Genomic DNA, 16010 nt, shown 5'->3' with positions numbered 1-16010 from the left:
CTCTCTAAATGACCAAACCACCTCAACAACCCATCTTCAGCCCTCTGAATAATACTTTTAGTAACCCAACACCTCCTAATTTCCACACTACGAATTCTCTGCACATTTACATCACACACTGCCCTTAGACATGACACCTCTACTGCCTCCAGCATTTACAACCCATGTTTCACACCCATATAAGTGTTGGGACCACTATATTCTCATACATTCCCTTCTTTGCCTCCATGGATAATGTTTTTTTTTTGTCTCTACAGGTACCTCAATTCCAGGTAGTAGGCTGGTAGACAGGAACTGCCCAGGGAAATACTACTGTCCTGCCAAGTGAGTGTAAAACGGAAGCCTGTAATTGTTTTACATGATGATAGGATTGCTGGTGTCTTTTTTCTGTCTCATAAACATGCAAGATTTCAGGTACATCTTGCTACTTCTACTTGCACTTAGATCACACTACACTTGCATATACAAGCATATATATACACACCCCTCTGGGTTTTCTTCTATTTTCTTACTAGTTCTTGTACTTGTTTATTTCCTCTTATTTCCATGGGGAAGTGGAACAGAATTCTTCCTCCGTAAGCCATGTGTGTCGCAAGAGGCGACTAAAATGCCAGGAGCTAAGCGGCTAGTAACCCCTTCTCCTGTATACATTATTAAATTTAAAAAAAGAAACTTTTGTTTTTCTTTTTGGGCCACCCTGCCTCAGTAGGATACGGCTGGTTTGTTGAAAAGGAAGAATTAAGAAGATACCTCAATGCACCACTCACCTTTATTTTTCCTTCATCAATTCTATGGTTAACCTCATCCTTCATAAACCCATCTGCTGACAAGTCTACTCCCAAATATCTGAACACATTCACTTCTTCCCTACTCCCTCCCTCCAATGTGATATCCAATCCTTCTTTACCTAACTCATTTGATACCCTTATCACCTTACTCTTATTCCCCTATAGTTTTTATAATTTCTTTTGTTCCCCTTCCCTTCATGTAAAGGAATTATACATGCTCTCTGCCAATCCCTAGGTACCTTCCCATCTTTCATACACTTACTGAACAAATGTACCAACCACTCCAAAACTATATCCCCCCTGCTTTTAACATTTCTGTCATGATCCCATCAGTTCCAGTTGCTTTACCCCCTTTCATTCTACGTAATGCCTCACACACCTCCCCTTTACTCACATCTGGCACTTCTTCACTCCTAAAAAATGTTATACCTCCCTGGTCAATGCATGAAATTACTGCGTCCTTCTCTTCATCAACATTTAACAGTTTCTTTTTACATTAAGTAATTTTTAGAGAAGGTGTTACTAGCCCCTTGCTCCCAGCATTTTAGTCACCTTTTACAACATGCATGGCTCACAGAGGAAAGAATACATAAATATAGACAGTTGATTTCCTTATCTAACAACTATATTACTCATATGGGTATGACAAAAGCATTTTTATTTCCCAAGAACCAAAACCATTCAGAAGTAAGTATTAATTACATTTTTCTACTTGGATAGCACTTTTATTTTTTTAACACACCGACTGTCTCCCACAAAGGCAGGGTGACCCGAAAAAGAAGAAACACTTTTGTAAAGCTTCTCCTTCTTACGTTTAGTAATTATAAGAGAGAAGGGGTTACCAGACCCCTCGCTCCTAGGAATTTAATCGCCTCTTACAACATGCACTGTTTACGGAGGAAGGATTTTTCACTTCCCCATGGTGAATTGGTAAGCATATATATACTAAATTGTAAAACAAAAGCCTGTAATTATTTTACATGATGGTAGGATTGCTGGTGTCTTTTTTCTGTCTCATAAACATGCAAGATTTCAGCTACGTCTTGCTACTTCTACTCACAATTAGGTCTCCATGGGGAAGTGGAACAGAATTCTTCCTCCATAAGCCATGTGTGTTGTAAGAAGCGACTAAAATGCCGGGAGCAAGGGGCTAGTAACCCCTTCTCCTGTATAAATTACTAAATTTGAAAAAAGAAACTTTTTGTTTTTCTTTTTGGGCCACCCTGCCTTGGTGGGATATGGCTGGTTTGTTGAAAGAAGAAAAGAAGAATATATACTAAATGCCTAGGTAGTAGGTTGGTAGACAGCAACCACCCAGGGAGGTACTACCGTCCTGCCAAGTGAGTGTAAAATGGAAACCTGTAATTGTTTTACATGATGGTAGGATTGCTGGTGTCTTTTTTGTCTCATAAACATGCAAGATTACAGGTACGTCTTGCTACTTCTACTTACACTTAGGTCACACTACACATACATGTACAAGCATATATATACACACACCCCTCTGGATTTTCTTCTATTTTCTTTCTAGTTCTTGTTCTTGTTTATTTCCTCTTATCTCCATGGGGAAGTGAAACAGTATTCTTCCTCCGTAAGCCATGCGTGTTGTAAGAGGTGACTAAAATGCCGGGAGCAAGGGGCTAGTAACCCCTTCTCCTGTATAAATTACTAAATTTAAAAAGAGAAGCTTTCACTTCTCTTTTTGGGCCACCCTGCCTCGGTGGGATATGGCCGGTTTGTTAGAAATGATCCAATTTCTGCTATGAACGATCTGTCAAAGAGTACTGCAATGGCTCTGAAACTTGACCTCCTGTGTGGAAGTCTGTCATTCTACCAACCACACCTAGAACTGTGCAAATATCATAATGTAAGCTTGTTTTCCTACCAATAATTACTGTATACAAGAGTTTTAGGTAATGGTAGGCACTAGACACCACACATCACACTTTATACAATACCCCCTTGTCACTCTAGTGATCTCGTATTACATTCAAGGGGGATATGGGGAGGGGTACTAAACACATAAGGGTCATCTAGTACCTAGGGTAACAGCAAGCAACCAGGTTTAATCCAAGGAAAGAGAAGATAGGTCCAATTCCTTGAATCAAAAACCCCCTCACTGGGATTAAGGCACCTTCCAAGAGGAAGAGACCTGGTTAACTCAGTTCATACCCAATATTATTATCACCAACTGCACACTGAAATTTCAGTATGTATTTTTAACATGTACTTCCATAGTATACATAATGTACATTATTATACCCTTTTACTTACACACAGTAACACAAGAAAAGCTTTTCCTACCTTTGTTTAGTGTCCTTTTCATTTTGATATTCCAGCAGAATTGTCTTCATATCACTCTCCAAATATTCTAAGTGTTTACTGAGGTCCACTTTTTCCTCCACACTATTCACATCACTCACTTTGGGTTTTACCTCTACCACCTCTGTCACTGGGGTGGAGACACCAGTTGAGATTTCCTCCACTTTAACCTTATTGGGTGCAGGGGAAGGAGGGGGATTTAGGATTGGTGGCTCCTCCTCATCTTCGCTAAATGCAGCATCATCCTCACCTATATGGTTACTGTTATTCACATCATTATCACTATTCACTGTCGAGGATCCAAAGTCAAGACCAGTTTCTACCATGAGGTCCATTCTAGTAACAGAAGCTGAAGATACTGGAGCAACGAAGTCCTCAGGTTTTACATCCCCAGGGACTGAGTTTGAACAGAATTCAGGGAATGTATCACGAATGAGTTTCCGTAGTTCTGCATCCATGTGACGGTTGTCAAAAAGAGGATCGAGGGACTGAACTACTCTCTTCTCCAGAATCTGCCGAAGGGAATTGTGCACTCCTAATCGAACCTTGTCCGCCAAAGGAGGATGGAAGTTTGGAATTATCTGTAAAGATCATATAAAGAATGATTATTTTTTCTTTGGATAATATAATTATTAGCAGGAGACTAGCTGATATATTTTAGGTAGCAAAGCAGAAGGGGCTGAGAACAGAAAATAACAGAGCAATACTTGGTGAAGAACAATAACTGTTCTTTTCATGATACTGTATTATGCAAATGGGAAAAATTGCAAGACCATTTAAAAGATACAAAACAAATGAAAGCAAAATCCACATAAACAAGAGGAAAAATATCTTTATGCGGAATGCAAGAAGACAAATGGGCTATAGTTAAGTCTAAAATACTCTAGAGCAATGACATATTATTGAGCACAAAGAAATATTAATTCTAGGAAAAAAAAAAAAAGACAGTAAAAGCAAACAAAAAAAAAAAAAGGTAAAAAAGGCAAGGTGAAAACAGAAACAAATACATTATGTTCTACCCACTGTTCTATAATAAAAACAAACAGGAAAAGCTTCTGCTACTGCTGTTCCAATTCCTTTAACAAGAGAACACTAAAATCTTACCCTACAGATAAAGTCCAGAAGGGAGGTTGTAAGAACCGGGTGTGGCCGCATGGAGTGGTACATCACTAGGATGCCAGGCTCTGCAGAAATATTGAAAATCAATATACATTTTTAATTAAAATCATTAAAATAGATAAATAAAAGACACTTCAAAAAGTTATTTTAGTTGCATCATTTTTATCATGTCACCAATGTATGCTTATACTGTTTAAGATGGAACAATATAAAAAAGTACTGGTATATAAATGTGCAGTTATATGTATGAATGTATGTATATGTATGAATGCATGCATGTTTATGTATGCATGAATGTATGTATATGTATGTATATATGTATGCATGCATGTATATGTATGCATGCATGTATATGTATGCATGCATGCATGTATATGTATGCATGCATGTATATGTATGCATGCATGTATGTATATGTATGCCTGCATGTATGTATATGTATGCATGTGTGTATATGTATGCATGTGTATGTATGTATGCATGCATGCATGTATATGTATGCATGCATGCATGTATATGTATGCATGCATGCATGTATATGTATGCATATGTATGCATGCATGTATGTATATGCATGTTTTTTTTTTTAACAATAAAGCTGTATCCTACTGAGGCAGGGTGTCAAAAAAAAAAAAATGAAAGTTTCTCTTTTTATATTTAGGGGTTACTAGCCCCTTGCTCCCTGTATATGTATATACAAGTGCAAGAAAATACAATACTACAAGACTAAAAACTAATAAGAAATGTACAGAAAACTCAAGATGCATACATATCAAATGTAACTAAAAGTTTGTGAAATTTACTTGTCATCTCATGCATTCTTTTTTTTTTTTTTTTCAACAAGTCGGCCGTTTCCCACCGAGGCAGGGTGACCCAAAAAAAAGAAAGAAAATCCCCAAAAAGAAAATACTTTCATCATCATTCAACACTTTCACCACACTCGCACATTATCACTTTTTGCAGAGGTGCTCAGAATACAACAGTCCAGAAGCATATGCATTCACAAAACAGAAAAGATAAAAAATTCAGAGTACAAAATGTCTTCCTGATGTCTGTTTCTACTTATATGTGTGGAGTAACCTATTTTAAATTCCAGTTAAAGTCATTTAATTAAAAATTAACCCTGAAACTGGACTGGGTACATTTAAGTAAACTATAGATCACCATGCTCTGGAGGAAGATAGCTCAAGTTTAAAAACTATTATTACTTTAAGAAATGCCAGCAGACATTCTGCTAATGATGTGAGTGTTGAGAGATTAGATGGGAAGTACAGTGCCTGCACTCTAAAGGAAGGGTTTGGGATACTTGTAGTTTAGAGTGACATCTAAATGGTCGTATTATCTTTAAACCTCTGGCAAGACACTGATAGTGTGAATGATGATAGTGTTTCTTTTTTGGGTCACCCTGCCTCAACAGGAGACAGCCAGTATGTTATTTCTCAATTAGATGCATTGTTACAAAGATAGGTTGATATTGTTTAATGAAACTAAAGGAGTTGGCACAGGATACACTTAATACAGTATATTCCTGCATCTCAAAAAATTAATGCTATAAATTATATATCTGTTCTTTTACAGTATGCAAAAGGGTCATACTCACCAATATTCATGATATTGTCTGTTTCAGTGTTGTAAAGAAGCCAATCATAAAAAAGTGCCAGCTTTGAATTGGCTGTTGCAACAGGAGATGTACAAGATGAGAGTAGCCAGCCAATCACAGCCCAACGTGGAATGATATCTGAACATAAGACTTCGTTGGATGGGTGGATACAGCCAATAATGAAACGAATGAGGTCACATCGTAGCGTCTGACTCTCTGGTGTATTCAGGTACTGATAAAAACAAATCTCTTATTGAACACAATCACAGTAATGGTACATGTGAATAAAATATAACCAAAGTATTTCATGAAAATTTTTATTATCTTGTCTTCCCAGCAAATAGATTACAACACACTGAACTCAAAAATGTATTAAGCTATTTAAACAAATGTGAATATTCTTGTTTCAAAGCCTTCATAATTTTTTTTTATCCTACCATCATGCTACTAACAGAGCTATAATTTGACTATAATGCCTTTCCCATGAAAAGGTTCATGACAAAGCATAACTCCACAAAAACATAACCCCAGGGAACAAATGAATTTGCTTTGCTGGTCGACACACCAAAGTTTTTAAGTCTTGGCAAAAAGACTAACTCCTTATTGCTGTTACTTAAAACTAAAAACAAGGTTAAAAGAAATTTAAATCAATTTCTAATCTACACACCTGTCTCTGGAACCATTCTTGATATCTCTTTTGCATACCAAATTTTACATCTGTACATAAGAAGACTATTTTTTTCTCCATCTCTGGAGTTAATCTCACTACAAAGAATCTTCGTGATGTTCTTGTTTGAAGGAGCTGAAGAATACCTGTAAACAAGTTTTGCAATAGATTAACAAGAGCAAAAATTAAAGATTTCTTTTTACAATTTATTAGGAGAAAGCTAAACCTACATAAAATTAACCAGCTATTTTATTTATTTTGAAACCATACAGTATTCATTAAAGGATGGAATGAATTGCAATATCTCAACTAAATCCTGCCATTATTAGTGATGCCAACAGGCAATACACATGCACATATATGAAAATTACAGAAAATACATATCCATCTATGTTACCAGCCAAATATCACACAATCAAATGACATATCACATCCTGTCATAAGTGTCCAAAGGAAAAAAACAAAATTTATTACTGAAAGTGTATAAACTAAGGGAGGAGGAAGTTAGGGTGAGATGTAAGCAACTAATGGCAGAAAGGTGGGCTGGTGCAAGAATGAGTAGTGGGGGGGTTGAAGAGGGTTGGAATTGTTTTGAAAATGCAGTATCAGAATGTGGGGCATATCAGACATAGACAGGGATATAAGCCACAGTGCCATGTCTTCCTTTGCAGATGCCACCTGAATCTACATGACAGTGTCCTCCACTGAAGACACTGCAAGGCTCCAGGCAGACATCAACCAAATCTTTAAATGGGCTGCAGAAAAATACATGAAGTTCAACGATGAGAAATTTCAATTACTCCGATATGGTAAATGTGAGGAAATTAAAATTTCATCGGAGTATAAAACAAATTCCAACCACACAATAGAGCGAAAAACTAACATCAAAGACCTGGGCGTGATCATGTCGGAAGATCTCACCTTTAAGGACCATAACATGGTATCAACAGCATCTGCTAGAAAAATGACAGGATGGATAATGAGAACCTTCAAAACTAGGGATGCCAAGCCCATGATGACACTCTTCAGGTTGCTTTTTCTATCCAGGCTGGAATATTGCTGCACACTAACAGCACCTTTCAAGGCAGGTGAAATTGCTGACCTAGAAAATGTACAGAGAACCTTCACAGCACGCATAACTGAGATAAAACACCTCAATTACTGGGAATGACTGAAGTTCCTGAACATGTACTCCCTGGAATGCAGGCGGGAGAGATACATGATTATATACACCTGGAAAATCCTAGAGGGATTAGTACCAAACTTACACACAAAAATCACTCCCAACGAAAGCAAAAGACTCAGCAGATGATGCAACATCCCCCCAATGAAAAGCAGGATGCCACTAGCATGGTAAGAGACAACACTATAAGTGTCAGGGGCCCAAGACTGTTCAACCGCCTCCCAGCATACATAAGGCGGATTACCGATAGACCCCTGGCTGTCTTCAAGCAGCACTGAACAGGTACCTAAAGTTTGTACTTGACCAGCCAGGCTGTGGTTCGTACGTTGGATTGCGTGCGGCCAGCTGTAACAGCCTGGTTGATCATGCCCTGATCCACCATGAGGCCTGGTCACAGACCGGGCCGCTGGAGCATTGACCCCTGGAACTCTCTCCAGAAAATAGGAGGGTGGGTGCAGGAGGAAAGAGGAGTGATTGGTGGAATGATGAAGTAAAGGGTGTGATAAAAGAGAAAAAGGTAGCTTATGAGAGGTTTTTACAAAGCAGAAGTGTTATAAGAAGAGCAGAATATATGGAGAGTAAAACAAAGGTGAAGAGAGTGGTGAGAGAGTGCAAAAGGAGCGAGATAAACAAGTTAAGAAAGCCTAGGGAATGAATGGATTTGTCAGTTAAAAACAGAGTAGAGGAGTTAGTAGATGGGGAGCTGGAGGTACAGTGGACCCTCAGGTAACGATTTTAATCCGTTCCAGAGCTTGTCCTTAACTGATTTCATAGTTAGCCGAATTAATTTTCCCCATAAGAAATAATGGAAATCCAATTAATCCGTTCCAGACACCCAAAAGCATTAAAAAAATTTAATTTTTTTTTACATTTCCCTACACAGACAACAATGAGACATGCAGAATAAATACATAAATAAATACTAAAATGACACTTACCTTTATTGAAGAGTACTGATGAGTGATGAGACACTGTTTTTCTTGAACACTCTGGGATTTTCAGAGTGATACATGAGTAAAGGCTTCACTTTGCAATCCCCACTAGCATTACAACAAAACATGAGAGTTAGCCTGTCTTTCATAGGCTTGTGTCCTGGGAGTGCCTTTTCCTCCTGAGTAATTTAGGTCCTGTTTGGCATTTTCTTCCAGAACAGGCCTGTTTTGTCACAACTGAACACTTGTTGGGGTTGGAATTTTTCAGCTTCACCATGCCTTATCACACTGTGTATGCCACTACGATTCTTAAATCTCTCAAACCAACCTTTGCTGGCCTTAAATTCACCAATATGAGCACTAGTTCCAGGCATTTCTTCCTATTCACCTAGGTGTTAGTCGACTGGTGTGGGTTGCATCCTGGGGGACAAGATTAACCCTTTCAGGGTCCGTCCCGTAGATCTATGGCTTTGCGTTCAGTGTCCAAACCGTAGATCTACGTCATGAGCTCAGCTCACTCTGATAAACTGTGAGTGGTACACTTGGGCCTAGATATGAGAGAATACATCTATGTGGTATGTGTGCACCACATAAAACAAATCCTGCAGCACACTGTGTATAATGAGAGAAAAAAAAACTGAAACCAAGATTTTCGATTAAAACAGCAACTTTGCAGTGTTTTTTCGTATGTTTTTTATAGTTGTATTTGCAATTTCTTGGTCTCATTTGATAGAATGGAAGACATATTACAGAAATAGGGATGATTTTGATTGGTTTTAGCACCGGAAATGGCTTGAAACTGAGCTCAAAGTAGCGGAAATGTTAAATTTTTGTCGATGTTCAAGAGTAAACAAACGACCTCACACGTCTAATACACGCCAGCTGGTGGATCTAATACACATTCACAAATATGTTGATGATATTTATACAATTATTACAATATTGCAATATTACAATGACACACTGACTTTCTTGGGTTATCCTGAGTGGCTAACCCTCTGGGGTTAACTGTTTCTCAGTAATTGTTTCTCGTTAAGCCACACCAACAACAAGTCTCTCCACATCTTTGAGTAGTACAGCTGACGGTGGTGCAGCAGCAGCTGGTGGTGGTGCAGCAATAGCTGATGGTGGTGCAGCAGCAGCTGACCGTGGTACAGCAGCAGCTGACAGTGGTGCCGCAGCAGCTGATGGAGGTGCAGAACTGACGGTGGTGCAGCAGCAGCTGATGGAGGTGCAGAACTGATGGTGGTGCAGCAGCAGCTGACCGTGGTACAGCAGCAGCTGATGGAGGTGCAGCAGCAGCTGATAGTGGTGCAGCAGCAGCTGACAGTAGTGCAGTACCAGCAGCAGCTGACTGTGGTACAGCAGCAGCTGACAGTGGTGCAGCAGCAGCTGATGGTGGTGCAGCAGCAGCTGATGGTGGTGCAGCAGCAGCTGACGGTGGTGCAGCGATCTCTGTTTTGTAAGCATATCTGCACCATTCACAACAACAGCTTCCTTGATTACCTTTTCCTTGGCCAAGATAGTAGCGATGGTTGAATGGGGTTTGTTATATAACCTGGCCAACTTGGAGACACACACCCCACTTTTGTATTTTGCGATGATCTCTTTCTTCAATTCAATAGTATTTCTTACCCTCTTTACCACAGGGCTGGCACTAGAAGCTTTCTTTGGGCCCATGGTGGCTTATTTAGTAGTTACAAGCACTAAAAACAATGGAATAATACAAAATGTATCTCATGTATGCATGGAACCATTTGCACTGGCTTGTAAATATTTAATGGCACACTGCCTGTACATAGTGGCCAGGCAGCCGCAGGCGGCACAGGCGTGGGGACGTGTTCAGGACAGATGTCCTTAACTGAGTTTTTCATCGTTGGCTGAGACAATATTTTTACGCAAAGACCCACTGATATCCAATTTTATCACTATCCGATGGCATCGTTACCTGAGGGTCCACTGTATTGGGTAGATGACAGGAATATTTTGAGGAACTTTTAAATGTCAATGAACAAAGGGAGGCGGTAATTTCATGCACTGGCCAGGGAGGTATAACATCTTTTAGGTTTAGGAGTGAAGAAGAGCAGGATATGAGTGTGGGGGAGGTGCATGAGGCATTATGTAGAATGAAAGGGGGTAAAGCACCTGAAACTGACAGGAACATGACAGAAATGTTAAAAGCAGGGGGGAAGGAATATAGTGTTAGTGTGGTTGGTATTTCTGTTTAATAAATGTATGAAAGAGGGAAAGGTACCTAGGGATTGGCAGAGAGTATGTATAGTTCCATTATATAAAGGGAAAGGGGACAAAAGAGACTGTAAAAATTATAGGGGAATAAGTTTACTGAGTATACCAGGAAAAGTGTACGGTAGGGTTATTACTGAAAGAATTAGAGGTAAGACAGGGAGTGGGACTGCAGAGGAGCAAGGAGGCTTTAGAGTGGGTAGGGGATGTGTAGATCAAGTGTTTACAATGAAGCATATATGTGAACAGTATTAGATAAAGGTAGGGAAGTTTTTATTGCATTCATTGATTTAGAAAAGGCATATGACAGAGTGGATAGGGGAGCAATGTGGCAGATGTTGCAAGTATATAGAACAGGTAGTAAGCTACTAAATGCTGTAAAGAGTTTTTATGAGGATAGTGAGGCTCAGATTAGGATGTGTAGAAGAGAAGGAGATTACTTCCCAGTAAAAGTAGGTCTTAGACAAGGATGTGTAATGTCACCATGGTTGTTTAATGAGGCTGTAAAAGAAGTAAATGCTAGGGTGTTGAGGAGAGGGGGTGGGATTAAATTATGGGGAATCAAATACAAAATGGGAATTGACACAGTTACTTTTTGCTGATGATACTGTGCTTATGGGAGATTCTAAAGAAAAGTTGCAAAGGTTAGCGGACGAGTTTGGGAGGGTGTGTAAAGGTAGAAAGTTGAAAGTGAACATAGATATGAGTAAGGTGATGAGGATATCAAATGATTTAGATAAAGAAAAACTGGATATTACATTGGAGAGAGGGAGTATGGAAGAAGTGAATGCTTTCAGATATTTGGGAGTTAACATGTCAGTGGATGGGTTTATGAAGGATGAAGTTAACCATAGAACTGATGAAGGAAAAAAGGTGAGTGGTGCGTTGAGGTATATGTGGAGTCAAAAAACGTTATCTATGGAGGCAAAGAAGGGGATGTATGAAAGTACAGTGCTACCAACTCTCTTATATGGGTGTGAAGTTTGGGTTGTAAATGCTGCAGTGAGGAGGCAGCTGGAGGCAGTGGAGATGTCCTGTCTAAGGGCAATGTGTTGTGTAAATATTATGCAGAAACTTCAGAGTGTGGAGATTAGGAGAAGGTGTGGAGCTAATAAAAGTATTAGTCAGAAGGCTGAAGAGGGGTTGTTGAGGTTATTTGGTCATTTAGAGAGAATGGATCAAAGTAGAATGACATGGAGAGCGTATAAATCTGTAGGAGGGATTTGGGATATTGGCAGTTTGGAAGAGGTATGTTATATATCTTTATGTATGCTTCTAAACTGTTGTAGCTGGGTGCCTCTGCAAAGACAGTGATTATATATGAGTGAGGTTAAAGTGTTGAATGATGATGAAAGTATTTTCTTTTTGGGGATTTTCTTTCTTTTTGGGGATTTTCTTTCTTTTTGGGTCACCCTGCCTCGGTGGGAGACGGCCGACTTGTTGAAAAAAAAAAAAATTAGCATTATGAACGTATGAGCGGCCCAGGTGGACATGTCTGGTATGGACAATTTCTGAGCGAAGGTATGAAACCTGGGGTAAAATTTCACCCAAAAAAGTGGTCGAAATCCGAACTGTATGGTATCCACACCTGAAGAAATCCGGGGTTCCACTGTATATTATGTAAAATAAGAACAATTTGGCAAAAAGGGTTACATTCTTGACACCTCCAAAAAATGCCAACACACTTTTTTTTTAAATACAGTATCACAATACACTAAAAATAACAAATTATATCTTATCTTACAATGCAGTAGATAATGACTGTTGATACAGAGGCATGTGGAGGGGATTGATGTTTCCATGCTGGGCTGATTTGTATGCAGAGGTGTTTACCAACCCAAAACTAGGTGCATGTGTCAACGTCATAAAAACAAGAGCAACATTTTATGCATGAAAGCCACATTTTCTTACCAAATTGTACAAAACACATAGGAACTCATCATATTTACACTAAACATATGTGAATTAAAGATTAATGAATTTGAGGAAGTAATAACCAAGAAAAATGGGATGCTAAGAGCTACCACAGCTTGAGCCAAGTAAGTCTTGCTCCCAGGGGTGTGGTAGGACGCATCCAGCAGTGAAATGTATATGATAGATCAATGTGCATATACAGCCTCTCCTCACTTAGTGACGTACTCATTTACCGATGACTCGGACTTCCAACAGGCTCTCTGACCAGTATGCATACCTAAATAATGTATATTAGAGGTGATTTCTTCTATTCTGATTACAATATACAGTACATTACTGTATAAACATTTAAAAATATACCAGGAATGCTATAAATGGTGCAAAGGTGACATTAAAAACAATATCAAAGTTGACTGACACAAACCCACTACCATTATGGTATGCTCCTCACTTAGCAACGAATTTGTTTACTGACATGGTCTTAGAAACAGAACTCCGTCGTTAAGTGAGGAGAAGCTGTACTGTGGTGGCCCTTTAAACTCCCAACACAAACGATTTTGTCATGGATGACCTCAGTGAAGTCCACTACAGTGCTTTATTGTTTAATAACTTTTTCAAACTTTTAACAATCTCCAATATGTTCAACAACTGCAGCTGAGTAGGTGCATGACTTAAATGCACAGGAATGTATAATGGGCATAATTATAATAATGTACAAGTCTGGGTTACTAACCCTCTAGATTAATAATCAAATAAAATCACCAGTGTCTTTTGCTGAACTCCTGAGTATTTTTATATTAATGCATTAAATATTTTCTTCAAGCATTTTAGGAAAGTGCTTCATAGAAATTAATTACTCAAAATATTTTTTAGATAAGAAATATATTTAGTGGCTAGCTTTTGCTCAGTGAGAGGCTCTGAGGACTGTGGGAAGCAACACCTGTGACTCACAAAGCAGATAGGAAAAATCTACAGTTTACTACCCAAATTCCACGTTACTTTTTTTTTTTTATTTACGAAGTGTAGTATCAACAGTTCCTTTTATGAAAGGACCATTGAAATTTTTAAACCTTTATGCCTTTGGGTAAGTACAGCTTCAAAATGGAGTTAAAAAAAAGTAAAAAAAAATTTCAGTGTGGTAATGCAACCCAGAAAATGTATTACAGCAACATCTTTGTGTTCCAAGTTCATGTAATAAGTAAACAACACCAAACCACTAACACTGAACATGACAACACTAGGAAAGGGCTCAGTGTGCAGTGTGGTTCACAGAGACCAAATCTGACCTTCAGATGCAAATTAATTTTCAAGAAAAATACTAAAGACCATCAAGTCAACTGATATGCAAGTTGCATAAAAAGCTCATGGGCTACTAGATGTGTCCTTAGGCAGACCAGATCTGGGCTTGTGATGAGGATGGGGAAACAGGTTCGTGTATTGATGGTCCTTCGATATTTCTCCCAAAAACAATTTTATATCTTAAGGTGAGAGTTGATCTCAATGAACCACAACACACACTGAGCCTTCTCCCATGGTGTTATCATCAATATAAGTGGTTCACTGTCATTCATTATCTCAAGTCACCTGAAAGACAAAAGAATGTTGCTGTAATAAACTTAATGAGTTGCTTCATTATATGTAAAAAAAATGGCATTATATTATGATGCCATTTTTTACACTGTACTTACTCAAAGTGAACATCATGTATTACCTGGTACAATCTGACAAAACATTGAATTTCTAACCAATTTGAGGTTAGAAAGGATAAAACAGGTCTTAAAAAATTTGTTATTACCCTCAATACATGCTGGTTCAGCATTTTAGGTTGGTTATATATCTGTATTTCAAACCAAAAGACTAACTGTTTAGGACAGGACACACTATTTGATGTTCACAATTGAAAGGGTTAATGGACAAGCATGAAAAAATATTGCTAACACTAAAAATAAATTATACATGTTAAGAATGCTGTGTATAATATTCTTACAATATCTTTTAAAAAATATAAGGTGGTACCTTGGGATACGAACAGCTCAAAACTCGAACAATTATGTAAGTGTATTTATGAAAGTGCTTTTGTAAGTGTATTTTTGGGGGTCTGAAACGGATTAAACTAATTTACATTATTCCTTATGGGAACAAATTCGTTCGGTATCGGCACTCAAACAGCCTACTGGAACGAATTAAGTTCATATCCCGAGGTACCACTGTAAAGTATCTTCCCCACTCACATGCATACACACAGAATATTAAATCTTTAAAGAACAAAAAACCACATACCAGTAAAACTTGGGCACAAAGAGGTGGGATTATGGATCAAGTCTCTCCAAAACGCTTCAATCTCCTGTATTTTTGCAATATTCTGTAGGAGCCGTACTAAGTCTCGCCCAATCATTAAACAATCCTGAATTTGACAGAAAAAGTTAATAATTAAAACAGAAGAATAAGATAAAAAGGCACCATAACTTATGGTATGGAATAAATTAAGATAAGTTATTTCATGAACTACAAATACATTGATTTAACTGGTACCTAATGTACCGAATGTTCTTCCTCAAGCTGCATCAAGTGCTCATTGAAGACTTTCCACCAGACTCCGGCTCCTCCACCACATATTCCTCAGCTTCCTTAAAGCCAGCTAGCTTGGCAAGAACTGTAATCTAGTTTTTCCATCTCATATTCCTTGTGGCAAATGAGTTCCTTCCAGGAATTATAGGTGTGCAAAATGACATAAAAGACATTAAATGTTCTCCAGAACTCCTTCAATGGTATCTGTCGCTAGTCAACATATTGATCCATTAGTGACCCTTGCTTGTGCATTAGCTAAAACAACAAATTGGTAATTCCAGACAGGGTTCAAATCCAGATCACTTGGGTGTTATGAAAGCCACCTAACTTCCTCATACAGCTGTACCAAATGAGGTCCTCCAGTTGTGCAAAGATAACATGTTTTACAAAGTACCCATTTTTAAAGTCCCTTACAAAAATGATACTTAAAACTGCAAAATTATCTACATTACCCAAGATTATAATCCACTCTTATACATTTTAAATATTTTATGGGAAAACAATACATACCTGAAAACGTTCTCTTAAGAGGCCAACAACAAAATGAACCTCTTTTTGTCTTAGACTTGCAAACTGTGGAGCATGATGATCTTCCAAGATACGCAAGTATGTATAGGTCACTGATGCAACAATCACGGGAAACTTGTCTAACCACGGTCTGAAAGAATTTAAT

General features: G+C 38.3%; 1 protein-coding gene across 3 annotated transcripts in view; it reads right to left on the bottom strand.

The window, feature by feature from the left end:
* The window catches only part of IntS3 (integrator complex subunit 3), a 58468-nt gene that overhangs the window by 32413 nt on the left and 10045 nt on the right, over window positions 1-16010 (bottom strand). For all 3 annotated transcript variants that reach the window (XM_053773004.2, XM_053773006.2, XM_053773005.2), the window contains exons 4-9: window positions 15848-15995; window positions 15050-15173; window positions 6497-6642; window positions 5830-6061; window positions 4215-4294; window positions 3093-3691 (exon numbers count right to left, since the gene is read on the bottom strand). In XM_053773004.2, the coding sequence (XP_053628979.1) occupies window positions 3093-3691; window positions 4215-4294; window positions 5830-6061; window positions 6497-6642; window positions 15050-15173; window positions 15848-15995 (1329 nt within the window). The remainder of the gene's footprint in view (window positions 1-3092; window positions 3692-4214; window positions 4295-5829; window positions 6062-6496; window positions 6643-15049; window positions 15174-15847; window positions 15996-16010) is intronic.

The sequence above is a fragment of the Cherax quadricarinatus genome, chromosome 9, assembly GCF_038502225.1.
Source record: "Cherax quadricarinatus isolate ZL_2023a chromosome 9, ASM3850222v1, whole genome shotgun sequence".
NCBI classification, from domain to species: domain Eukaryota; kingdom Metazoa; phylum Arthropoda; class Malacostraca; order Decapoda; family Parastacidae; genus Cherax; species Cherax quadricarinatus.
The sequence above is the reverse complement of the archived record's forward strand: the minus strand, read 5'-3'. Positions and strand labels throughout refer to the sequence as shown.